The sequence below is a fragment of the Rhinoderma darwinii genome, chromosome 3 (genome assembly GCF_050947455.1).
Source record: "Rhinoderma darwinii isolate aRhiDar2 chromosome 3, aRhiDar2.hap1, whole genome shotgun sequence".
Taxonomy (NCBI): Eukaryota; Metazoa; Chordata; class Amphibia; order Anura; family Rhinodermatidae; genus Rhinoderma; species Rhinoderma darwinii.
In genome coordinates, this window is record NC_134689.1 from 162396040 (window position 1) to 162423678 (window position 27639).

A 27639-nucleotide genomic window follows, 5' to 3' on the forward strand; every position below is an offset into this window, starting at 1 on the left:
CATTTAGCATTTTATATAGGTTTTCTTACATAATGGGAACATTTTTCTACCTATAGGCCATCTTGTTCATGATCTATTCAAATACTTACATGTAGAATATTTTGTTCACGTCTGAATAATTTTTCCACTTTTACCGTTAATCTCTATTATGTGAACAATTGAATTACTCACATAGGAGACAATTATTATGTTGCTGGTACGACCTTCAACCCAACAATATCAATCAGCAGAAGTGAATAATGTTCCAGTGTGTCCCAAAATTTTTAAACTAAGGTTACAGATTCTGAACTTTTATTTCATTCCCATTGGTTGTATCAACTGGATTGTATAAATGTCTATTGCTGGCCTAAATTATATCAGAAAAGACTTATGCCATTCTCCATATTCTTGTGGATTTCTTTTCCAACAGCATATGTGTTCCCCAAAATGAGAATAGGAGGTGCACGTCTCTCTGTGCATCCATGTGTGCTCACATATTATATAGTTTCTTTACCTCATCATCCGAATCTCCAAGCTTTCCAAGGTCAAGAGAAGGTACTCTGTAACAGAAAATAATATACCTGCTTATGCCTTTACACAGAAACGATAAGTAGAAGATTTATCCTAACTATAACCCTAAGGTTGAGTTCAGACGTCGTAGTTAGTTCCTCCGCTGATTTTGAGGCAAATTACATGTATTTATTACATGCAGATTTTGTTGCGGATTATATTGCTGATCTGCCACAGATTTCACCATACCGTATTGCAATTTGTGAAATTCGTGGTTACAATCTGCCACAAATGTGCAATAGAATTGACATGCTGCGAATAGGAAAATATGCAGCATTCCTTTAATTCCACGCTGATTTTTTCCGTTAGATGTGAATGGGGCTTTTAAAACCCCATCCACATGCATTGTATTGTAATTTTTGCTGATTTTCAGTGCAGAGTTTTCTCAGAAAATCTGCAAGAGATCAATGACATGCTTCTGCTTTACAGTACTGTATGGCACTGTACCTGCACACCAGTATAAGCTGGGATTCTGAGAAATAATAGAATGCACAGACACAAAAACAACAAGTCTGTCTGTGTTTCAGATACTATTCAATGAGTGCTCTCGAAATACGAGATCTTCTCTCTGTATCCGTATTCAATGTGTCTTAAAAGTCAGCTTAGAGGCTTCATTGACCTCAAGAAGCCAAAATGAAGTAAATGCATGTATATGTAAGTCGCCCGACTTTGGCCGTGCAGTCTAGGCTCTATTCACATAGTAATATCTGTTCTGCTGTTTTGACAGACAAACGTAGAAAAACATTTCCGTTAACAACTCTATTGTTATTTTTCCGATGGCGAATGGCTTCATATGGCATCGGCCAGCCTCTGTTTCATCAGGTTTTTGTATCTGATGGGCAGAATGGCATAACGTGCTAAGCTTCCATACGCAGCTACATTAGAACAATGTTCTGTTTTGTGGTTTGTCTTTTGTTTTACTATTAAAGTCAATGCTGACCGCTAACATCAGCAAAGCTTTCAGCTTTAGTAAATGTAAAAAAAATGCATTAAAAATGAAAGCCTTGACTCTAGAGCGAACAGAGCATTCTCTGCTGTATTTGTATAACCTGCTGTAGTAAAACCGCAGTCTATGGTCTTGTCATATGATGTTCCTTCATTCATTAGAGCTGCAAGAACTTTATTCTATAGACTCTCTTCCAGTGCCTGGTAAACAATGACCGGGGCATGGCACTGACTGGAGATTTGACTACTTCAGTCAGCTGATCGGTGGGTGTGTCAGGATCGGCCTTCCACGGATCTGATATTGATGCCTATTCTGAAGATAAGCCTTCAATATCAAACTTCCGTAAAACCCCTTTAATTTCCCCTATGGTGGCGTTGCAGGGAAATTAAACACTAGTTACAAGGTTTGCACACAGATTAAGCAGAACTTGAAGTACTTACTCCTGAGGCCGTGTTTCAGAAGCCTGTGACTGGGCTCGCCAACCCTGCAACATTAAAAAAAAAAAATAGGCCTGTTAAACAGAACAAAAGATAGTAAGTTTATGCAATTACATATATAAAATTATACCGAAATATGGCATAATACAATTTTCCACATCATGTAAAGTGCACAAAAAACAAATAATATGGCACACAACTGGGATAAAGTCAAGTATGTCAGGAAAAACTTACTACAATAACACTTGGCTACAACAAACAGACAATCAGTGATTTGCTCATTAATACCACAGCTTTTCAGATCTCTCCTGTGTGGTGGAAGAATGGAGGTGATAATCAGGGAACAGCTAGAAACATTTTACACATAGTCTAAGGTGGATTTTTATGGTAACTCTGTACTACATGGGTATCATCGTTTTATTTCTAGCCTTAATTTTTTACCTACTTTTGTTAACAAGCTCCTCATACTCAGTCACCAGCAGTCAAATTAAACTTTAGTGATCGGTAGGACCCATAGACAAAACTGGTCCTTTAGCGTCTCTTTTGAGTGAAACTGAGAGAGGACGAAGGGAGCAGAAGGGGCAAAGCATTCTGAAGAGCTCCGCATTCTTTCTATTCTAGTGATCAGTGCAAGTCTCATCTTTCTGACATTGTGATATGCCTCTAAGACATGTAAGAAGCAGGGTGGGATCTGGTCGGATCTCCCAAAGCGGTCGTTAAAAGAACAGCCAGTTTGCGGAACCAGGGAGAAGGGGATCCTGACTTGTTCCCCACTGTGCTTAATTGTACCCACTTCCTTGGGACACACATACAATTGAACAGCCTAACTGCCACTGGCGAAGGTAAGAGAGCCATCAGTTTCCTGCCCCACCATTCGGCGCCTTTTCCTTGATGCAGGTGGCACAATGATGAAATTGCACTGTCTGCATTAGTCGGAAGGAGCAAGGTACTGTCAGAGTAGGCCAGGTCTGCATCACTGGATCGTACCCTAGGAATGGGAACAGGTGAGTATCTTTAACTTGTACGCGGAGTGTCTGCAGTAATGATGTGTGGTACTAATCTAGTATGTGAAACAGCAACTCCGAGCATATCCTTAACATTGTTCAGGTCATACTGGGAGCTGTAGTTTCCCATTGTTCAATCTAATATTGCAGGCGTTAACAAGTCTTTTCAATCGATCTCTGTACTGAGCTATATGCTGTATTTATGCACGGAGCTTGGTTCTGATGCTGTATTTATGTACTGTGTTTGGATCTTGTGGTGTATTTGTATACTAAACTTGATTCTGGAGTCACATTATTATGACCACTTCCTACTTTCGACGTCAGCAGCGGATAGCCCATGAAGGAAGTGATGTGTCGTGGGCTGGCTTGGTGGGTATATAACGTGTGCGATAGGCTGTCTGAACACATATCACCCGTTATTGCCATGAGTAGAAGGGCCGATTTATCAGAGTTGCCGTATTTCTCAAACAACAGCGCAGTTTGTGAGCTGTTCACGTGCTGCTGTGGTAAAAGTGTATAGTGAGTGGACAAATGGCAACATTGGAAGTAACCAACGTGGAAACTCCGGAGCACCACGTGCCATTGATTTGAGAGGTGAACGACGGCTACGAAGGTGCGCTAGGGCCGAACGACACGCTATAGTAGAGCAGCTCCTTGTAAAAATCAACCAGGGGGCTACCAGATGTGAACACTACTGCGTATGGGGCTCCAAAGCAGACGGATGGTCACTGCTCCTATGCTAACAAAGGTGCATGGGAAAAAAAATGATTCAATTTGCACACCAGTATCGGAATTGGACCACCGATGATTGGCAAAGGGTTGCCATCTCCGATGAGTTATGCTTCATCGAACGGATGGACATTGGGGTGTCAGGCGTGAAACATCAAAGAACACACTGCTACCATTGCTGGAAGAACACAAGCTGGAGGCAGAGTTATGGTCTGGGTGATTTTTCATGGCATTTTCTGGGCCCACTCACCCATGTGGAAGGAACTCTGAACCAATTTAGGTATGAATCCATCGATGCAGATCACATCCACTCATACATGCTGTTTGTCTTCCCTGGGGCAGATGGAAACTTCCAGCAAGATAATGCGACATGTCACATGGCTAGAAATGTTTGACTGGTTGGAAGAGCATGACCAAAACTTCCAAGTACTTCCCTGGCCCTCTAATTTGCCTAACTTGAACCCAATCGATTTGTGGGACCACCTCAATCGTCTTGTTTGTTCTATGGATCCTCCCCGAAACACCCTCCAGCAAATGTGGGATCTACTGCAGTCAGCACGGCTCCAGGCACCTGAGACAACCTACCAGCACCTTATTGAGTCACTTCCGGCCCGTCTAGCTGCTGTCTGTGCTGCACATGGCGGTTACTCTGGATATTAGTGGTGGTCATAATAATTTGACATGACTGTATATATATATATATATATATATATATATATAGTCCAGACATAGATGAACACAGCACTCCAATATTTCCAGAAAATCAGGCCATGTGCTCGTCACCAGGGGATGAATCAATTCCCCAATGTAAAATAGAGAAAAACATAGAACACAGTAACGGCACCAGGACTTCAAGGTAGATGAAAGCAGGGTGGATTTATTCACCTCAACACAGCAATGTTTCGGTTCAACAGGAACCTTTCTGAAGCCTGAGAAAACCTTGCCCTTCTAATATTGACATATTATCAGTTTTCACACATCCTGTGCTTTATATCTGCACACATCACTGTCTGGTATCTTCTTACACTGTGGTAATCGCTAACTTTTAATGTGTCTTCTGTCATTTTTTGTATATTTGTTTCAATAAAATTTTCATTTTTTTTAAAATTAATTTTCTGTGTGTTTTTTAGGTTATTATTCATTAAGAGGGTATCTTCACCGCTACCACCATGCTTATGATGGGCTTGCAAGTCCTGCCTTTTCCCCTTTAGATATTATATATCATACATTGACAAATATACTTATTTATTTATCTATTATTTAATTTTTTATTTGGGAGACTGACTTGATTGGCTTTGCTTTTTTGGTGCTCTCCATATAGGCATAGAATTATGTAATGAGCTTGTTCTGGTGCTGTATTTATGTACTGAGCTTTGTTCTGGTGCTGTATTTATGTACTGAGCTTGGTTCTGGTGCTGTATTTGTGCACTAAGCTTTGTTCTGGTACTGTATATGTGTACTGAGTGTCATTGCTGCAGCGCCGTTCCCCGCTGCTTCCACGGCCTCTGCTCTGGTTCCTGTACCCCCCATTCCCTCATGCTCTTCCCGAGCTCCACTCACCCGATCCGGACGCTCTGCAGGCTCTGGGCGTCGTCAGGTAACTGCATCTCTCACCTCCCTCCACGGCCATCATTTACGATGTGCGGCTGCCGCCACTAGAGGGAGCACGCGCTGACTCTTCCCTTCTTAAAGGGCCGGCGTGTCCCAAAATCCTAAGACTTCCTATTTAAGAATCCTCCTCCCTCAGATCCTTGCTTGTTCAACCAAGTTATCCCTGTGAGCTTCCCTGTACCCAATTTTTCCTGTTACCTTGCCTTCTGCCTTTGTCTGGATGTCCCGTTGTGACCTCTGCCTGAACTTGTACTATCCTTGCCTGCCGCCTGCCTTGACCTATTGCTATCCATACGTGTAACGACGTCTGCTGCCTGTCCTGACTTCTGGCCTATTCATGTGACTGCCTCTAAACCTGCTGTGCCAAGTATTGCCCTGGCTTACAAGCACAATCTCCCAGATGACACAGAGGATCCACAAACAAACCGGTGAGAACCTTATACTGAGCTTGGTTCTGGTGCTGTATTTATGTACTGAGCTTGGCTTTGGTACGTACTGTATATGTGTACTGGGCATGGTTCTTGTGTTGTGTTTGATTCTGGTACTGAAATTATGTAATGAGATTGGTTCTGCCACCATAACTATGCATTAAGTTTGAATCCGATGTATACTAAACATTTGGGTTGTGGAAAAAGGATACTTGCTGTGGTGTGCTATGCAGAGTAATTTGCCATTCCCTCCACCTAAATAAATGGACAGTGCACAATTATGGCACTGAATGTGCACATATAGGTCTATGAGTATTGGATGAGTTTCTTATAGTGAGCGTGGGTATGTAGATAGGTATGTATGTAATAATATTCATAGTGTGGCAATCCAGTTTAACATTGTCGGTGGGGGGGGGTCACACAAGTTTAACCCCTTTTCGCAAATGGGCGTTACTGTACGTCCATTTTAGCGGTGCATTCTCGCAAATTGGCATACAGCAACGCCCTGAGGATGAAGCGGGCAAAGGAGCTGTGCGCGCTTCATCTTCAGTGGGTGTCGGCTGTAATGTACAGCCGACATGCCACTGCAACAGCGGCGATCACAGTTCTCTCCGATCGCCGCCGTTTAACCCCTTAAATGCCACTGTCAATAGCGACAGCATCATTTAAGTAATTGACACAGAGGGAGGGGGCGCCCTCTGTACTTTGTTGGCCCCCCGCGAAAAATGATGCTTTGCTGGATGCTAATGATGCTATGACAACTAGAAAGCCTAGCAACGGCTTCCTGGTTGCCAAGTACGGAAACCTATTAGGTCCTGCCTAAGGCAGGACGTAATAGGCTAAACTGTCAGTTGTAAAATGACAGTTACAATACACTGCACTACATAAGTACATTAATAAGTAGTGCAGTGTATTGAACAGGGGATCAGAAGAGCAGATCTTCAAGTCCCCTAGTAAGTGTAAAAAAAAAGTGAAAAAGTAAAAAAAATGTTTTTGATAAATAAATATATAAAAGTTTTATGTAATAAAAACAATAATCGCCCTGTTTCCCTGATCAAGTCCATTAAAATTAGAAAAAAAAATGAAAAACCCAAGACAAACTATACATAATATGTATCGCTGCGTTCATAACGGCCTGACCTATAAAAATATCATATTATTTATCCCGCACGGTGAACACCGTAAGAAAAATAACATAAAAAACAATGGCAGAATTTCCTTTTTTGGTCACGTTGTTTCCAAAAAACTGGAATAAAAAGTGATCAAAAAGTCACAAATACCCCAAAATGATGCCAATAAATACTACAGTTTGTCACGCAAAAAACAAGCCCTCACACAGCTCCATCGACAAAAAAATAAAAAAGGTATGGCTCTCAGGATTTGGTGACACTAAAACATTATTTTATTTAGAAAAAAGTGTTATTGTGTAAAAGTAGTAAAACATATAAAAACTATATAAATTTGGTATTGCCATAATCGCATCGAAAGGCAGAATAAAGTAAACATGTTGTTTATACTGCACAGAGAACGCCGTTAAAAATTTATAAAAAAACTTTAGCGTATTTCTGTTTTTTGGTCTCCTCACCTCCCAAAAAATATTGAATAAAAACTGATTTAAAAAAAACGTATGTACCCCAAAATGATACTAATAAAACCTACAGCATGTGCCATGAAAATCAAGCACTCACACAGCTCATCAACGGAAAAATAAAAAGTTATGACTCTCGAAACGCAATAATGCAAAACGACGGCCCAGACTAATTTATATGTGCAGCAGTTCTTCACCTAAAACCCCACGTCGTCATTTGCAGCCCCCACTGGTAGACCCTGTAAATGCAGCGGAAACTATGACATTTTGGGGTCTGTGCTACATATGGGGCTAGTGAAGAAGTCAAAGATTAGTCAATGCTGGAGTACGGATATTTTGTACAATACCACGGACACCCTTTAGAAGTGCGACTCCTGCACCCAAAAATCTGGCCTGTGCATAAAAGATTGGTTCAAAGCGTACGTCACTATCCATGGATAATTAATTTTATTATTCATTTACCCCATTGTTACATCATCCTATTATGTCCTGATGCACTCCACCCAGGTTACATATACCCTGATGTACTCCCCCTAGGTTAAATATACCCTGATGTACTCCGCCCAGCTTACATGTACCCCGATGAACTCCGCCCAGCTTACATATACCCTGATGTACTCCGCACAGCTTACATATACCCTGATGTACTCCGCACAGCTTACATATACCCTGATGTACTCCGCACAGCTTACATATACCCTGATGGACTCCGCACAGCTTACATATACCCTGATGGACTCCGCACAGCTTACATATACCCTGATGTGCTCCGCCCAGCTTACATATACCCTGATGTACTCCGCCCAGCTTACATATACCCTGATGTACTCCCCACATTATAAACTAAAACACCAGTAAAACACTAAACAAAACTACTACCAAGAAAAATCTGCGCTCCAAAAGCCAAATGGCGCTCCTTCTGGGCCTGGCAGTGTACCCAAACAGCAGTTTATGACCACATATGGGGTATTACTGTACTCTGGAGAACCCGCTTAACAATTTATGGGGTGTTTGTCTAAAGTGGCTCAATCTGAGCACAACACATTGGGCACTGACATAGAATATCTGTGGAAAATGGCAATTTTCAATCTGCAACATCTACTGTGTACTAATTTCTGCAAAATCTTTGGGGTCAAAATGCTCACTACACTTCTAGATGAATTCCTTGAGGGGTGTAGTTTTCTAAATGGGATCAGTTCTCGGGGGTTTTCAATTTACTGGTACCTCAGCGCAATGCAACATGACGCCAAAAAACAATTTGGTAAAATCTCCGCTCCAAAAACTAAATTGCGCTTTTTCCCTTTAGACCCTTGCCGTGTGTCCAAATAGCAGTTTATAACCATATATTGGGTATTTCCTTTCCTTAGAAGAAATTGTGTAACACATTTTGGGGTGTCTTTTCTCCTGTATTCCTTGTGGAAATGAAAAATTATGAGCTAAATCTACATGTTATTGGGAAAAAAAAATATTTAATTTTCACGGCCCAATTCTAATAAAATCTATAAAACACCTTAGGGATCAAAATGCACACTACAACACCTCTAATTTAATTCTTTGAGGGGTACAGTCTCCAAAATGGGATCACACCTGAGGAATTTATACTGTACTGGTACTTCAGGGGCTCTGTAAATGCGACATGGCCCCCAGAAACCAATTCAGCAAAATCTGAGCTGCAAAATCCAAGTGGCACTCCTTCCCTTCTCAGCCCAGCAGTTTATTACCACATATGGGGTATTGCCGTAATCAGGAGAAATTGCTTTACAAATGTTGAGGTGCTATTTCTCATTTATTACTTCTAAAAATTAGAAAATTCTATGTTTTTTCAGAAAAAAAGTAGATTTTCATCTTCACAGACTAATTCCAATAAATTCAGCAAAAAACCTGTGGGGTAAAAATGCTAACTATACGACTAGAAAAATTCCTCGATGGGTGTAGTTTTCAAAATGGGGTCACTTTTTGGGGGTTTCCACTGTTTAGGTCCCTCCAGGGCGTTGCAAACGCAACATGGTACCGAATATTATTCCAGCAAAACCGACGCTCCAAAATCCAAAAGGCGCTCCTTCCCTTCTGCGCACTGCCGTGGGTCCAAACAGCAGTTTATTACCACATATGGGGTATTTCCGTAATTGGGAGAAATTGCTTTATAAATGTTGGTTTGCTTTTTCTCCTTTATTTCTTGCAAAAATGCGAAAATTCTATATTTTTCCAGGAAAAAAAAGGAGATTTTCATTTTCACAGACTAATTCAAATAAATTTAGAAAAAAACCTGTGGGGTCAAAATGCTAACTATACCCCTAAATAAATTCCCTGAGGGGTGTAGTTTAAAAAATGTGGTCATTTTTGGGGGGTTTCCACTCTTTTGGCACCACAAGACCTCCTCAAACCTGACTTGGCGCCTAAAATATTTTCAAACAAAAAGAAGGTCACAAAATCCACTTGGTGCACCTTTGCTTCTGAGGCCGGTGCTTCAGTCCATTAGGACACTAGGGCCACATGTGGGATATTTCTAAAAACTGCAGAATCTGGGCAATAAATATTGAGATGCATTTCTCGGGTAAAACCTTCTGTGTTACAGAATTTTTTTTTATTACAAATGAATTTTGGCAAAAAAAATTAAATTTGTAAATATCACTTCTACTTTGCTTCAATTCCTGTGAAACGCCTAAAGGGTTGAAACACTTTCTGAATGCTTTTTTGAATACTTTTAGGGGTGCAGTTTTCAAAATGGGGTGTTTTATGGGGGTTTCTAATACATGGGCCCCTCAAAGCCACTTCAGAACTGAACTCGTCCCTAAAAATATAGCCTTTTGAAATTTTCTTAAAAATGTGAGAAATTGCAGCTAGAGTTCTAAGCCTTGTAACGTCCTAGAAAAATAAAAGGATGTTCAAAAAACCAATGCAAACATAAAGTAGACCTATGGGAAAAGTTACTTAGTAACTATTTTGTGTGGTATTTCTATCTATTTTCCAAGCAAATACATTTAAAATTAGAAAAATAATATTTTTTTCAAATGTTCTCTAAATTTTGGGGTTTTTCATAAATAAGCAATGAATTTATCGACCACATTTTTCCAGTAACAAAGTACAATATGTCACGAGAAAACATTCTCCCAATCGCTTTGATAAGTAAAAGCATTCCAAAGTTATTACCACATAAAGTGATACATGTCGGATTTGAAAAAATCCTCTGTGTCCACGAGGCCAAAATGAGCTTGGTCCTTGAAGGGATTAACCCCTTAATGACCGGGCATGTTTGTACCTTAATGACCAAGCCAGATTTGTCAAATCTGGTATGTCTGACTTTATCAGAGAATAACTCTGTAAAAGTTTTGAATATCCAAGTAATTCTGACATTGTTTTTTCGTCACATGTTGTACTTTATTTTAGTGGTAAAAGTAGACTGATACGATTTGCGGAAATTAATAAAAAAATAGAAAAATTGAAGAAATTTTGTAAAAATTACCATTTTCCCCTATTTTTAACTGCAATATGTCACATATGTACACACATACTGTACAATTTTTTTAATTAAATATATATTTCTATCTCTTTACTCCATTTTGGCAGCACTTTTGAAAAAATAAAATAAATTTTCAGCAATTTAGAGGACTTACAAATTGAATAATAATTTTATAAATTTTGAAGTACATTTTGTTTTCCGGCACCAAGCCAGGTTTTCAGAGGCTCATAGGTCTCAGAGTGATGGAAACCCCCACAAATGACCCCATTTAGAAAACTAGACCCCTTAAGGTATTTACCTAAGGGTATAGTAAGTATTTTGACGCCACAGTTTTTTGCTAAATTTAATACATAGCAGGTGAAAAAAAAAAAAAATTCACTTTTTTCATAAAAGTATCAGTTTGAAGACCAATTTCTTTGTAAAGCGACCATGAGAATGAAGAAACACACCACAAAATCTATCACCCTGTTTCTCCTGTTTTCAAAAATACCAACATTGTGGCCCTAATGCGCTGCCTGGACACACGGCAGGACCCAAAATGAAGGGAGCACCCGGAGGCTTTCAGGACTCATATTTTGCTTGAAAATGTTTTAGGCCCCACTGTACATTTGGAGAGGCTTTGAGCTGCCAAAACGATAGAAACTCCCCATAAACGACCCCATTTAGAAAACTAGACCCCATAAGGTATTTATTTAGGGGTATAGTAATTATTTTGACCACACAGTTCTTTGCTAAATTTAATGCATAGCAGGTGAAAAAAATAATAATTTCACTTTTTTCATAAAAGTATTTGTTTGAAGACCGATTTCTTTGTAAAGCGACCATGAAAATGAAGAAACACACCCCAAAATCTATCACCCTCTTTCTCCTGTTTTCAAAAATACCCACATTGTGGCCCTAATGCGTTGTTTGGACACACGGCAGGGCCCCAAAGGAAGGGAACACCCGGAGGCTTTCAGGACTCATATTTTGCTTGAAAATGTTTTAGGCCCCAATGTACATTTGGAGAGGCTTTGAGCTGCCAGAACGATAGAAACTCCCCATAAACGACCCCATTTAGAAAACTAGACCCCATAAGGTATTTATTTAGGGGTATAGTAATTATTTTGACCACACAGTTCTTAGCTAAATTTAATGCATAGCAGGTGAAAAAAATAATAATTTCACTTTTTTCATAAAAGTATTTGTTTGAAGACCGATTTCTTTGTAAAGCGACCATGAAAATGAAGAAACACACCCCAAAATCTATCACCCTCTTTCTCCTGTTTTCAAAAATACCCACATTGTGGCCCTAATGCGTTGTTTGGACACACGGCAGGGCCCCAAAGGAAGGGAACACCCGGAGGCTTTCAGGACTCATATTTTGCTTGAAAATGTTTTAGGCCCCAATGTACATTTGGAGAGGCTTTGAGCTGCCAGAATGATAGAAACTCCCCATAAACGACCCCATTTCGAAAACTAGACCCCTTAAGGTATTTATCTAGGGGTATAGTTAGCATTTTGACCACACAGGTTTTTTGCTAAATATATTGAAATTAGTCTGTAAAAATTAAAATGTACTTTTTTTCTGAAACAACATAGACATTTTTATTATTTACAAGGAATAACGAAGAAAATGCACCCCAACATTTGTAAAGCAATGTCTCCCGATTACGACAATACCCCATATGTGGTAATAAACTGCTGTTTGGACCCACAGCAGGGCTCAGAATGGAAGGAGCGCCATTTGGATTTATGATTTTGCTGGAATGGTTTTCGGTGCCATGTCGCATTTGCAATGCACTGGAGGGACCAAAACAGTGGAAACCCACCAAAAGTGACCCCATTTTGGAAAAACCTTCAAGGAATTTTTCTAGGGGTATAGTGAGCATTTACACCCCACAGGTCTTTTGCAGAGTTTATTAGAATTAGGGCGTGAAAATTAATATCAAAATTTTTTCCACTAAAATGTTGCATTTTCTCATTTTCACAAGGGATAAAGGAGGAAAAAAACAACCATTTTTTTATAAAGCAATTTCTCCCGAGTACGGAAATACCCCACATGTGATCATACGTTTTTTCATTAGAAATGAATTAACCCTTTCAGGACTGATCCATTTTTTGCTTTCATATTTTAGATTTTCACTCCCCGCTTTCCAAGAGCCATAACTTTTTTATTTTTCCATCAATAGAGTGGTGTGAAGGCTTATTTGTTGCGGGACAATCTGTAGTTTTCATTGGTACCATTTTGGGGTACATGCGATTTTTTTTGATCACTTTTTATTCAATTTTTTTGCAATCCTGAGCAAAAAACAGGAATTCTGACACCGTTTTTTTAGGTTTTTTTTTTTGCGGCGCTCTCCGTACGCAATAAATGACATTTTTAATTTATTCTGCGGGTTGGTACGATTACGGCGATACCATATGTATATAGGTTTGGTCCTTTTTTTTAGCGTTTGCGCAATAAAATGACTTATTTATAAAAAAAAAAATTTCTGTGTCACCATATTCTGAGAGCCATAATTTTTTAATTTTTTAGTCAAAAAAGCTGTGTAAGGGCTTGTTTTTTGCGGGACGGATAGAAGTTTTTATTGGTACTATTTTCGGGTACATGCGACTTTTTGATCACTTTTTATTCTTTATTTAGGGAGCGGTGGTGACCCAAAAAATTGCGATTCTGTCGTAGTTTTTTATTGATTTTTTTTGGGGTGTTCATCGTGCGGGAAAAATAACATTATAGTTTTATAGTTGGGTTCGTTACGAACGCGGTGATACCAGATATGTGTACTTTTTTAACGTGTTCATTTTTTTTCTATAATAAAAGTCTTATTATAGGAAAAAAAGCATTTAGTGTTTATAGAACTTATAACTTTTATTTTTACACTTTTTTTAAAACATTTTTATTACTTTTTTTTACTTTTTTAACTTGTCCCACTAGGGGACACTTAGTCTTGCAGCTTTGATCGCTGCTAGAGTACATTACACTACACACGTAGTGTAATGTACTCTAACTGTCATTGTGACGTGACTGTCACACTGACAGGAAGCAGAGGAGGAACGGCCGGAGGCTGTTCCTCCGAGGCTTCCGTACATGGCAACCCGGAGGTCATTATCTAACCTCCGATTGCCGTGACAAGCATCGGTAGCCCCCACGATCACTTCGTGGGGGCTGCTGATGTGCTTCAAACCACTTAAATGCGGCGACGGCAATCCGTCGCCGCACTTAAGGGGTTAACTGCCGAAATCAGCGGCGATGGTCCGCTGTCCGGCGAGGCTGATGTCTCAGCTGTCGGGGACAACTGTCAGCGCGGGTCTGTCACTCTGTGTTTACACAGAGTGACAGTTTGAAATGCGGACGAAAATGTACGTCATGGTGCGGGAACTAGCAGCCGACCATGACGTACATTTTCGTCCTTGGTCGTTAAGGGGTTGTTAAGGGGTTAAAGAGTTCTTGGGGATTTTACTGTTACATACAAACATTTTTAGTTACAGTCCACATATAGAGTCCATGTATTGAATTTGGAATATTGTAACAGTTTTATTTGATTATCAGAGTAGCATTTTTCTAGTCGTCGTCCCCCCCCCCGCACATATGTCTTTGTCATCCAAAAAGGGAATCGGTTGTTAAAAATTTGACTCACACCTGGTCAGAAGATACAAGAATGCACATTTACTTTAAATTATTTAGTGATATAAATAAATGCAAAAGTATATATAATATGATAGCCAAATAAAACTTCTGTCAAAGCTGAAATACTAAATAAACAAATGATTGAACACTGTCAAACTCAATAAACAGAAAAAGACAACAGCGCTATTTAATCATATTGTGGAAGACAAGATATCAAATTTATACCATTTGCATTGCTTATGAAATAAACAAATACTTTGTGTACCACATTAGCTTTGCATGTCATGTTCAGAGAAATGATGCCATAGAATATTGCATGGCTGCAAATAAGGAACAGAAACCTGAATTATTTCAAATACCTTGGATAGAGCAGTTTTTGATGTGATATGAGTCTGACCTCGAGGACTTGCAGCTACTCCTTTTATCTCCAAGTTCATCTTGAAAGCTACTAAAATAAAGGAAAAGAAATATCAGAGATGTATATTCCTGCCTGTAATACAGTGACAGTATTAACGCTAAAAAAAAGAAAAAACAATCAGCAAATGTATAAGTAATTGGTTTTATGCATTAAAAACTAGTACAAAAAAATTCAGGGTAACTCATAACAACCAATTAGAGTGCAACATTTGGAAATAATGAAGTGATCTATTTGGCTGCTACAGGCAACGCAATTTGTCGGCACTAGTTTTTATACATGAGAATTAATAGGCTTCATTTATCAAAACTGTCTAACGGTAAAACTGTTCTTGCTGTCCTCAGCAGCTCAGCTTTCCTTTTTCCAGAGCAGTTTAGGAAATGAAAGCTGAGCTATGATTGGTTGCTATGGGCTACAAGGACAGTCATACTGTTAAACAGGTACGATAAATGACGCCCAATATTTTAACCCATTAGTGACCGCCAATACGCCTTTTCACGGCGGCCACTAATGGGCTTTATTCTGATGCATAAGTCTTTTTACGGCGCTGCATCAGGATAAATAAACAGAGCAGGGAGCTGTTAAATCTCCCTGCTCTCAGCTACCAGAGGTAGCTGAGGGCTGGGGGCGTCCCTGCGCTAACGTGTGAGATCGATATCAGTATCGATCTCACCCGTTTAACCACTCAGATGCGGCGCTCAATAGCGAGCGCCGAATCTGAGTGGTTTTGGAGAGAGGGAGGGAGCTCCCTCTCATCCCACCGACACCCGGCAATAAGATCACCGAGTGTCTGTGTCTCCCATGGCAGCCGGGGGCCTAATAAAGGCCCCCAGGTCTGCCTGTAGTGAATGCCTGCTAGGTCATGCCAGACAGGGCCGGCCTTAGTTGTGTGCGAGCTGTGCGAGTGCACAGGGCGCTGCCCCCTCCAAGCATGTAGGGGGCGCGACTGGGCTCTGCCTCTACTCTGTGCTCTGTTCTTAGTTAAACACATGGAGTAAATAACAGCCGAGGAACAAGGGAAGAGGAGGAAGCTTTGCCCACAGCCCGTCCTGCAAGAAACCTGTGATCCTGTCAGCATAGAGAGATGTGTGTGTGTGTGTGTGTGTGTGTGTGTGTGTGTGTGCGTGTGTATACAGTATGTGTCTCTATGTTTATATGTGTATATGTTACAGTGTGTGTGTGTGTGTGTGTGTGTGTGTGTGTGTGTGTGTGTGTGTGTGCATACAGTGCGTGTCTCTGTGTATAAAGTATGTGTCTCTATCTTTGTATGTGTATATGTTACTGTGTGTGTGTGTGTGTGTGTGTGTGTGTATACAGTATGTGTCTCTGTTTGTATGTGTATAAGTTACAGTGTGTGTGTGTGTGTGTGTGTATGTGTGTGTCTTTTTGTAAAAGTGTGTGTTCAATATTAAAGTAGAACAGATAAATCAAAGATATCTGTGCTGCCTCCTATATACCTTGCTGCCCCCTATACACCCTGCTACCCCTATACACCCTGCTACCCCTATATACCCTGCTGCCCCCTATATATCCTGCTGCCCCCTATATATCCTGCTGCCCCTTGTATAACCTGCTACCCCTTATATAACCTGCTGCCCCTTATATAACCTGCTGCCTCCTATATACCCTGCTGTCCCTTATATACCCTACTGCCCCTATATATCCTCTGCTGCCTCCTATATACCCTGCTGCACCTATATGCCCTGCTGCCCCTTATATACTATGCTGCGTCCCATAAAACCTGCTGACCCTATATACCCTGCTGCCCTATATATCCTGCTACCCCCTATATATCCTGCTGCCCCTTATATAATCTGCTGCCTCCCATATACCCTGCTGCCCCTTATATACCCTGCTGCCCCTTATATACTCTGCTGCCCATATATATATATGCGTGCGTGCATGTGTGTGTGTGTGTGTGTGTGTGTGTTAATATGTGTCTGTGGCTATAGTTATAATATGCAACATTATCTGTACTGAGAGAGTTATCACTGTGTTATTTGTGGTGTTACATAGGACTGCAGGTAACATCTACTACATTATCTGTACTCAGAAAGTTATCACTGTGTTATTTCTTGTGTTACACAGGACTGCATGTGAAATCTACTACATTATCTGTACTCAGAGAGTTATGACTGTTATCAGTGGTGTTACATAGCACTGCAAGTTACACTTACTACATTATCTGTATTCAGAGAGTAATCACTGTGTGTTATATGTGGTGTTTACATAGGACTGCAGGTAACATCTACTACATTATCTGTACTCAGAGAGTTGTCACTGTGTTATCTGTTGTGTTATATAGGACTGCATGTGAAATCTACTACATTATCTGTACTCAGAGAGTTATCACTGTGTTATCAGCGGTGTTACATAGCACTGCAGGTTACATTTACTGCATTATCTGTATTCAGAGAGTTATCACTGTGTGTCATATGTGGTGTTACATAAGACTGCAGGTAACATTTACGACATTATCTGTACTCAGAGAGTTATCACTGTGTTCTCAGCGGTGTTACATAGGACTGCATGTAACACTACTACATTATCTGTACTCAGAGTTATCACTGTGTGTTATCTGTGGTGTTACATATGACTGAAGATAACATCCACTACATTATCTGTACTCAGAAAGTTATCACTGTATTATCTGTGGTGTTACATAGGACTGCAGGTAACGTCTACTACATTATCTGTACTCAGAGAGTTATCACTGTGTTATCTGTGGCGTTACATAGGACTGCAGGTAACATCTACTATATTATCTGTACTCAGAGTTATCACTGTGTTATCTGTGGTGTTACATAGAACTGCAGGTAACGTCTACTACATTATCTGTACTCAGAGAGTTATCACTGTGTTATCTGTGGCGTTACATAGGACTGCAGGTAACATCTACTATATTATCTGTACTCAGAGTTATCACTGTGTTATCTGTGGTGTTACATAGAACTGCAGGTAACGTCTACTACATTATATGTACTCAGAGAGTTATCACTGTGTTATCAGCGGAGTTACATAGGACTTCAGGTTACATTTACTGCATTATCTGTATTCAGAGAGTAATCTCTGTGTGTTATATGTGGTGTTTACATAGGACTGCATGTGAAATCTACTACATTATCTGTACTCAGAGAGTTATCACTGTGTTATCAGCGGTGTACGTCTATATATTTACCTGTATGTATATATTCCAGAAGATGTGTATGTATATTTGCCTGTATGTCTAAATATCTGTCTTTATGTATGTACAGTATATATGTTCCAGTTTGTCTTTATATGTGGTTAATTTTTGGTTTGTGTAGGCGGCGGCAATAGAGACTCCCGCACAGGGCGCCATCCAAGCTAAGGCCGACCCTGCTTGGGGTGATAATTAAGTGCAACCCCATGTTGTTATACAACTCCATCTGTAATCTTTATACACTGTCGTCTTTGTTGTTGTCACCAATTTAGTGACATAGAGATATATATAGTATATATCGCTCTATACACAATATATATGTGTAGCATGTGTTTATGTATATATATATATATATACATATATATAAAAAAGTTCAGTCCACAGTGTAGCGCAAACGCTGCGGTCAGACTGATCTTCCACAGCGATAACAGAAGAAGTTTTAAATATGAATACATACACAAAGAGGTCACACTAATTGTTTTTCAGCCTATGTACTATTAAATTGCGTTACTGCAAATTTTATTCTCCTTTTTGGCTAAAAAAAAATGCTAAGAGGAGAATATCTAGTGCCAACTGAGTGCAGCTTTGCACAAGTACAGTTGAAAAGAAGACAGCATCATTATGTGCATTATCTCTGTGCAGAAACATCATTTGTGTTTATTATACCTGAACTGTGACATCACTGTGTGCATTATCTTTTTGCTCATCATCTCTGTGTGCATCACCTCTGTATTGTGATATCACTGTATGCATTATCCCTGTACTGTGACATCACTGTGTGAATTATTCCTTTATTGTGACATCACTGTATGCATTATTCATGTGATTACATTACTATGTGCATTGTTCTTGCACTGTGACACTTTCATTTAATAAGGCAATACCGTGACATCACTTTGTGCATTATTATTTATCTTTGCACATAAATGTGTGCACCATTGCACAACTGTTAGGACTTCATCTCTGTAGTGTGTGCATTATTCGTGTACAACGAGATCTTACGTCTTGTATGTTCTAAGATGCCACCTGTAGCGGCTCCTCTTGTCATCTAGGCCTAGCTGTTGTAAATATTTCATAAAATGGCTTCATCCCTTCAACAACAAATCACAAATCACATACACATGTTCTCACCCGGTCTAGTGCGAGTCCCCGGTGACCTCAATAGAGAAAAACAACTGATGGAAACAGAAACAGCCCCACTTGGAAGTCATCAGGTGCGATTTCCGTTACCATGGAAACCTGATATGCGACGCCTGGGAGTGTTTGCGTTCCACGGCTGAACGCAGTTTAGAGATTCGATTGGCTTAGAGTATATCACGTGACGTCACGGCAATTGCAAGCTATATGGTACTTTTTTTTATACGGTTGTCCTAGGAGCGATGAGCTGAGAGGAGCCGTCTGCGTAAATAAACGTGGTCAGTGCCTGCTCTACTAGAGCCGGTCCCGGTGCTCCGTACATACATCCCCGAGGTATGGATACGTCACTGTGGGGAGCCAATGAGAGAGCGTGCGAGGCGTGGAACTCGTGTACAGCGTGAGGGTGTTAGTTCCACACGGTGCAGACATCATGGTGCTCTCCAGCTCTCAGCAGTTGCTGCTGGCCCTGTCCCTGGCGCTATGTGCCTGCTTTCTTCTTCCCAAAATGTTTGGAGGAGGTGTGAGAGACACTGGCAAGAAAGATCCCAGGAGGATGCCGCCACCAATGCACGGCGGCTCACCCAGAGGTAACCGGCTGTGAGATGGGCAGCGTTATTGTTGTACCTATGTATGAATCAGGGCAGCCCTTCCTGGCCTGGGCTTCATGATCTCTGCCATGTTACTCCAGTCCTGCTAGAGTGGCTACAATCATTGTTACTGGTGTTTAGTACTTTTGAAAGAAAACAAAACAGAGAAGTTCCTATGTGTCTAAATTGTATACAGATAATGCCACCATAGCTCAGAATTAGTAGTGGCCTAACTTTGTGCAGAAGTGTTTTTATTTGACTAGGTATTGCTGTGGGCGGGGTTACCATGTAATGAACTGCATTTCCTATAATTCCTTGCACAGACATTGCTTATATTTACAGCTGACTGCATGACCCTCTATTACAAGGTGTAAGGTAATGCTTTAATTACTGTTTTCTACGAGACACGGCTGTATCTGCTGCCCAGCATGTGAAACATGATCCCTCAAGAGACGTGGATAGCAGGAAGCCGTGGAGATAAGGCCCTGTTCACATCACATTTGTGATGTATATGCCAAGATAGCTCCCAGCGTGTACGCTAAACGTGTCCATAGGGTTACATTAGCCCGACAGAGGGCAAAAGAGTGTCCTTTTGGTTGTCGTCAGCCCAGTATACATCAGTATACTGCAAAAAAAAAAAGTATGGAAGAATGTAGTAGCCTACGCTATTCCATACAACGGAAACCTTGTAATAAAATGTTTATAGCATGGTATACTTTTTTTTTAAACATGGGAGTTTGTGGGTAAAGGATGCCACTGTAACAGCTATGTCACCCTCCGTTTCATGTATATATCAGGAGCTTTTTCTGCCATATACGCTAAACGTATGGCCAAAAACGTGATGTGAATGGGGCCTAATAGTTGTGATGTGTGACTTTCTGTACTACAGGGATGGGGAAGAGGGGTGAAAACCATATGTTCAGGCACACAGGAGCATGGTCTTGTGAATGTATGCGAGACTGGCTTACTGATGCATTTCAGCTACAGACAACACATTAGTCATTAGATCTTACTGCAGTTAAATCATTTACCACACAATTTTTAAAGGCTGAAAAACCCCTTTTAATGTCCTGATATCAATAACCACTGTCCTGTTAACGTCCTGACATCTGCACCCACCACCCTGTTACTGTTAACATGCCTAAATCAATATCCTTCCCAGTATAATGCAGATGATGTTTATAGCAGCCTGTCACACACCTACAGCTGTAAACTTTGCCTGTGTTCTGCTGGATCACACTTGAGGTATAATTTTATTTTTCTTCAAGGGTGCGTGCGTGCGTGCACGTAAACCTTTTTCATACCCTTATTCCCTTGGCCTTCTAATTTAAAAAAAATTTTCCCCCAATTTGTCCCATCCGTTTTTTCGCTATGGCCAGCACTATGTTTTGGTGCTCAATATGCTAATTACTAGCATCGGTACAGGGAGGAGGACCTAAGCACTTCTCACTGGGCATTGTATTTTTCTTCGTTTTGCTGCGCTCCAATCAATGCGGCCCGTTTCACAGCGATGCAGAAAACATGCTGATTATTGAAGCTGCTGCGTCTGCACCTCCCTTCTGAATGACGGCGGCTCCGGAATGACCAGGTTACAGAACCTGGTCTCGTGAGAATAGGTAAATCTTGCGAGATCAGCGTCTGCATCACTGTGAAGCAGTCCTCATCGATTGGACTGCATCACAGCGAGGGAGAACACCACGCACACTGAGGAGAGCTTAGGCTTCGTTCACATCTGTGTCAGGGTTCCGTCAGACCTTTCCGTCAGGGGAACCCACGAACGGAAACTATAGCTTTCCGTTAGCATTACCATTGATTTCAATGGTAATGCTTCTGTTACTAATGGTTTCCAATTGTCTGCACTCCATAAGGTTTCTGGGTTGTTTTTTTTACCGAATCAATAGCGCAGTCTACTACGTACAGCAAAGTTATGTGTAAGGCTGGGTTCACACACCCTATTTACGGATGTAATTCGGGCGTTTTCACCTCGAATTACGTCCGAAAATACGGCCCCAAAGCGCCGGCAAACATCTGCCCATTCATTTGAATGGGTTTTACCATGTACTGTGCCGACGGTCATTTTTTTTACGCGCCGCTGTCAAAAGACGGTGTGTAAAAAAGACGCCCGCGTCAAAGAAGTGCCAGTCACTTCTTGGGACGTAATTGGAGCAGTTTTCCATTGACTCCATAGAAAAACAGCTCCAATTACGTCCGTAATGGACGCTGCGAAAAACGCCTGCACATGCTATTACGTCTGAAATTCAGGAGCTGTTTTCTCCTGAAAACAGCTCCGTATATTCCAGGCATATCGGACGTGTACGTGTGAACATACCCTAACAGGACTTCACAATCTTTTTCTACTGGGGCTTCACCAGCCAGTGCACGATGATATCTGGGCCTCGCTATTGGTTGTATCAAAATCTTTAAACACTACCTCAATTTATCTTAAACGTTGTCTCCTGAACCCAGTAGAACAAAATAAGTCTGTATTGTTGCTAGACCAGAGATTGCTGCAGCTACAGAAAGGACTGTACATCATATATTCACCTCTGTCATAACTGCCCCCCACAAGTCGCAGTTTGAGAAGCACTGATGTGGAGTAAATCTCTTCTCCAGCTATTTTCCCTCAGTCGTGACTGTTATAAAACTGACCTTTCAAGTTTCTTATTCTGTATTTACATTTGTGCTGCAAGCTTTGGTGTTTTTTCAGGTGTCTTCCGTGTAGAATCAGCTAAATATTCTCCCAGAAAGGGCTTGTCCGCATTCCTAGCGACACCACCTCAGACTAGAATGTATTGATCGTGTGTGGTGAGGGGATTAGCCATTAGCATGTGCATCTATTTCTACCTTTTCCTGTTGTTCAGGAACAGGAAAGTCATTCCGATAAATGGAAGGCTTTTATCTCATTAGATATGTTTGCTACCACCCTCTCCTAGAAGTAATGGCGAGGCCTCGGTGAAATACACTTATATAGATAAAACTGAGTAGTTCATATTGAGGACTATCCTTAACTCCTTCCCAACCGCACACTGTATTTTGATGGCAGGCGGTGAAGGTCCAGAATCTACAGTTCTCCATTGAGTGCTCATTCTCTACGCAGGAGCTGTTACTAACCTCCTGAATACTGGGATCTGAGGAAACTCCAATCCCGGCCGTTTAACCCTTTGATCGTCACGGTCCATGACAGAGGCATGATCAAAGGGGATTTCCCTGTTCGATTGCATCACCAGAAACCTGATGACGCAATGGGAGATTGGGGGAACGCTCTGCAATCCACCATGGGGACCTAAAAAGGACCCCAGGATGTCTGTTTTTAAACCTACAGTTAGGGCACACTGTGTGTTGGGCCTCATACAACCACATCAATGAAAAAATGTAAAGGTGATGGCTGCTAATAGGCAGAGAGGCAAAAATGAAAAGATGTAGCATTGTCACTAAGGCCTTTTCAGGCCTGGTCATGGTATGTGCACACACAAACTCAAAAAGTCTGAAAATACAGAGCTGTTTTGAAGGGAAAACAGCTCCTGATTTTCAGACGTTTTTTGAGCAACTCGCGTTTTTCGCAGTGTTTTTTTACGGTCATTTTTGGAGCTGTTTTTCAATTGTCAATGAAAAACGGCTCCAAAAACGTCCCAAGAAGTGACATGCAATTCTTTTTCGCGGGCGTCTTTTTACGCGCCATTTTCAGAAAACCAGGCGTAAAGAAATTGCCCTTCAGAACGGAACTCCGTATTTCCCATTGAAATCAATAGGCAGATGTTTGTAGGCGTTCTGCTTCTGATTTTTTTTTCAGCCGTTTTTCGGGACGTTTACGGACAGAAAAATGCCTGAAAACACTACATGTGAACATACTCTAAGAGGTTAAAGAAAATTTCCAGGAATATAACCAAACCCGTATTTGCCACTAGGCATGGGGGGGGGGGGGCAGTCCCTATGGTGTATAGCGGGTGGGTTCTGCAGGATTGTTTATTTAAAAAAAAATAATAATAATTTTACTTTGATCTGACTGACCGGTGGCTACACCAGCGATCCTCAGACGGAGTGTAAGACACGTCCTCTATTCATGGAGTTGAAAGAAATGCTCACATGAGCAGCTGTAGCCAATCCAAGAATAGTGGAAGTGTCTCAGACTCAGTGCTGGCCTATTGGTTACACACGGAGGAGGCATGAGGAGAGAAGAAAGCTTCGCCAACAGCACGCCCCTCAAGAAGTGCCTAATGGAGAATCTGTCTGCTGTTTGTGCCTCCATATGCACCTGTGTGTGTCTATCTATGTCGGTGTGTCTGAATGTGTTTACATTTGTCTGTGTATATATGCCTCTGTTTGTATGTGTATATATTTTGATATGTTTGTATATGTTTCTCAGCGTGTATTTGTGTGCCTAAGTGCTTATGTATGTGTGTGTATATGTTTGTGTGCGCATCTACTAAATTATCTGTACTCAGAGTTATCACTGTTATCTGTGGTGTTACATAGGACTGCAGGTAACATCTACTACATCTAGTACTTGGAGAGTTAGCTGTGTGTGTATATCTGTGGTGTTACATAGGACTGCAGGTAATGTCTACTACATTATCTGTACTGTGTATATATGTGCCTGTATGGTTATATATGGGTCTGTATATGTGTGTAAACTAACCAATCACCGCATAGAGCTGTCACTGCTTAGTTAACTGTCACGGATCCAGGAAGGTAAGTATAATAATTGTTTTGCTTTTTTACTTACTAGTGTTACTAATGGTTTTGTTTGTATTTTTTTTTGTTTTTTACAGGTTCAGTTGTTGGACTACTTCGATGACCGTGTTTTCATTAAAATGGTTAACGATAGTTGTGTGGGGTGGGGGTTTTATTTCAATAAAATATTTTTTCTGTGTTGGTTAATTTTTTTTTTTAACATTATTACTACTGCCTTAGTAATGTCTGCTGTCTAATAGACCACCTCCATTACTAAGGCGGGGCTTAGTGTTAGCCGGTAAAAAGGCTAGCAGTAATCCCCCATTACTACCCCGGTACACAACGCCACCAGGGGTACCGGGAAGAGCCTGGTACGATCCAGTACCCCTCCATCTAAAGCGATGGTCGGGCACCGGGATGGCCGCAGGCTGGTATTATTAGGCTGAGAGTCCAAAAACCCTGGCCCTTTCCTCCCTGGTAATGCTAGGCTGCTGCTGTTATGTTGTATCTGGCTGGTAATAAAAAAAAAATCTATATATATATATATATATATATAATTAAAATTTCACAACCAGCAAGATACAGCATTGAAGCACCAGGCTAGCATTACCAGGGTGGGAAAGGCCATGGTTTTTGGGCTTTCCCAGCCTAGTAAACCAGTCTGCGGCCACCCAAGTGACCGACTATCACTTTAGATTGTTGGGTACTGGATCGTACCCTGATCTTCATGATACCCTATGCCCACCGGTAATATTGGGGGGTTAGTATTAGTCTTTTCTCCAGCTAACACCGATCCCTGCCTTAGTAATGGACGCTGTCTATCAGACAGTGGCCATTACAAAGGCCGTAGTACGTTTAAAAAAAAAAAGTGTCACACAGAAAAACTATTGTAATGAAATAAACCCCCCCCCCCTTAACCATTTTATTGACAATAAAAAAACCGCCGTCATCGAAGTTGTTCTTGAATCTGAAGTAGTCAAACAACCGAACCTGTAAAAAAAACACACAAACCAATACAAAAAAGAGCATTTATAACACACAAAAAAGCAAAGCAATTATTATACTTAACTTTCCTGGCTCGAGCGCTGGAGCCACAATGTGGAGAATACTTCGGCCCCAGCTGTTTTACCCTTTGATCGCCGTTGTCCGTAACCGCCGCATGATCAAAGGGGATTCCCCTCTTCGATCGCTTCACCGGAAACCCGGTAACACATTCGGAGACTAAGGGGACCCTCTACAGTCAGCCTTGGGGACCTAGAAAGGACCCCATGGCTGTATGTACTATAAGCCTACTGTTAGGCCTCATGCACACGACCGTAGCCATGTGCACGGCCATGATTTTCGGGTCAGCCGGCCACTGAGCCCAGACCGCAGAACACGGCCGTAATAAGGCTTGCCTGTTCTTTCTGCAGTCCGGGCTCCGGTGCCATGCACGGACCGTGAAAACCACAGTCGTGTACATGGCCCCATAGGAATGAATGGGGCCGCAATTCTTCCGTAGATTTTCGGGGGAATTATGGCTGCAAAAGCATGTTTGTGTGCATGGGACCTTAGGGCACACTGTGTGTATCCTTTTTCAGCAGCCTGTGTCATAATGACACAGTATAATGTATTAGCATACAGGAGTTTGTAAATAGTTGTAAAAAAGTTATCCTTTCATGGGATTAAAAAAAAAATTAACCCAAAAAAGAAATAATGAAAAAATTTCCAAAGGAAATAAATGTAAAATTGCTGGTCATTAAGGCCTTTGCAGGCCTGGTCATTAAGGGGTTAAAATCTGCATATTTTGTATACTTGCAACAAGCAGCTGTATGTGTGAGCGCTGGGGATGACCAGCTTAGGCTGGGTTCACACGACCTATTTTCAGACGTAAACAAGGCGTATTATGCCTCGATTTACGCCTGAAAATAGGGCTCCAATACGTCGGCAAACATCTGCCCATACATTTGAATGGGTTTGCCGACGTATTGTGCAGACAACCTGTCATTTATGCGTCGTCGTTTGACAGCTGTCAAACGACGACGCGTAAAAATACAGCCTCGTCAAAAGAAGTGCAGGACACTTTGAAACGTAATTTGAGCTGTTTTTCATTGAATTCAATGAAGAACAGCTCAAGATTACGGGCGTCAATGACGCCTCGCAAAATGCGAGGAGCAGCATTTACGTCTGAAACGACGGAGCTGGTTTCTCCTGAAAACAGTCTGTAATTTCAGACATAAAAGGCAGTTCTCGTGTGCACAGACCCTTAGTATCGCTAGGACAATCCCTAGCACCTAAACAAAAAACCGCATGTCACCCCTCTCCGTGTCAGTGCTGCCGGCCTCCTGGGATGACTTTTCTCCAATATGCCTGTTGCAGCCTGTGATGATCTGCAGAAATTTACCTGCAGTGCAATTTTTTTAATTTGCTGCGGAAGAAAAAAATCTGCGCCGCTGATCACTATTTGTGGGAATTTTCTGCAGCATGTGGATGAGATTTTTAAACACTCATCCACTTTGCTGCTACTACACTGTGGATTTTCCATCCACAAATCTGGACAGAAACTCTCTAAAAAAGCGAAATTTGCAGGGGCCTAAGTATTGAGAAGTTATGAACGCATATGTATTAAACCCCTTCTTTACTATGAAACCCCCAAATAAGTTCTGACCAAACCAATTAACTTCAGAAGCCACGTAATTAGTTGAATAAGTTCTCCCTGTGTGTAATCAGTGTCACATGATGTCAGTATAAATACATCCGGAGTCTGCAACACCACTCGAAGGCTTGAGAAAACGTTGTACGCGAATCAGCTGTTGCCTGACACTGTCGTCGTCGTTGTCCCTCACTCACACACACCTTTTTTTTACAAGCGTTAAATAATTTTCTACGTCCGACCGGGTGAATGCGGCTTTTTTCTCTCTACTTGCATTGTGTTACATATGGTCTTATCCACGAAGCCCGGCACCTCCCTAGACTTATACCGTAGCCCCTGTTGCACCTCTGTGGGCAGTGAACTGCCGAGTGTCCAGAAGGACTACTGGTCCCAGAAGTGCCGACTCATTCTCCTGTACTTAACCCCTTTAGGACACCGCCTGTTTTGGCTTTGTGGACACAGATGATTTTTTTCAAATCTGACGTGTCACTTTATGTGGTAATAACTTGGGAATGCTTTTACCTGTCCAAGTGATTCTGAGATTTTCTCGTGACATGTTGTACTTTGTTACTGGAAAAAACTTGGTCGACAAATGCAATATTTTATTTGTGGAAAATCTTCAGATTTTAGAGAAAATGTGCAAAAATTAGCATT

At 41.2% G+C, this 27639-nt stretch overlaps 2 protein-coding genes across 7 annotated transcripts in view; one reads left to right on the plus strand and one right to left on the minus strand.

Annotated features, from left to right (window-relative positions):
- CAPS2 (calcyphosine 2) overlaps positions 1 to 19431 on the minus strand; it is a 145729-nt gene extending 126298 nt beyond the window's left edge. For 2 of the 3 annotated variants that reach the window (XM_075856976.1, XM_075856974.1), the window contains exons 1-4: positions 19090 to 19431; positions 14722 to 14810; positions 1936 to 1979; positions 494 to 539 (exon numbers count right to left, since the gene is read on the minus strand). In XM_075856976.1, coding sequence (XP_075713091.1) covers positions 494 to 539; positions 1936 to 1979; positions 14722 to 14799 — 168 coding nt within the window. In that variant the 5' untranslated portion in view covers positions 14800 to 14810; positions 19090 to 19431. The remainder of the gene's footprint in view (positions 1 to 493; positions 540 to 1935; positions 1980 to 14721; positions 14811 to 19089) is intronic. The other variant, XM_075856975.1, reaches the window with a different exon arrangement.
- CCDC107 (coiled-coil domain containing 107) overlaps positions 19221 to 27639 on the plus strand; it is a 32472-nt gene continuing 24053 nt past the window's right edge. For 2 of the 4 annotated variants that reach the window (XM_075856978.1, XM_075856979.1), the window contains exon 1: positions 19312 to 19682. In XM_075856978.1, the coding sequence (XP_075713093.1) occupies positions 19526 to 19682 (157 nt within the window). In that variant the 5' untranslated portion in view covers positions 19312 to 19525. The other 2 variants (XM_075856982.1, XM_075856980.1) reach the window with 2 other exon arrangements.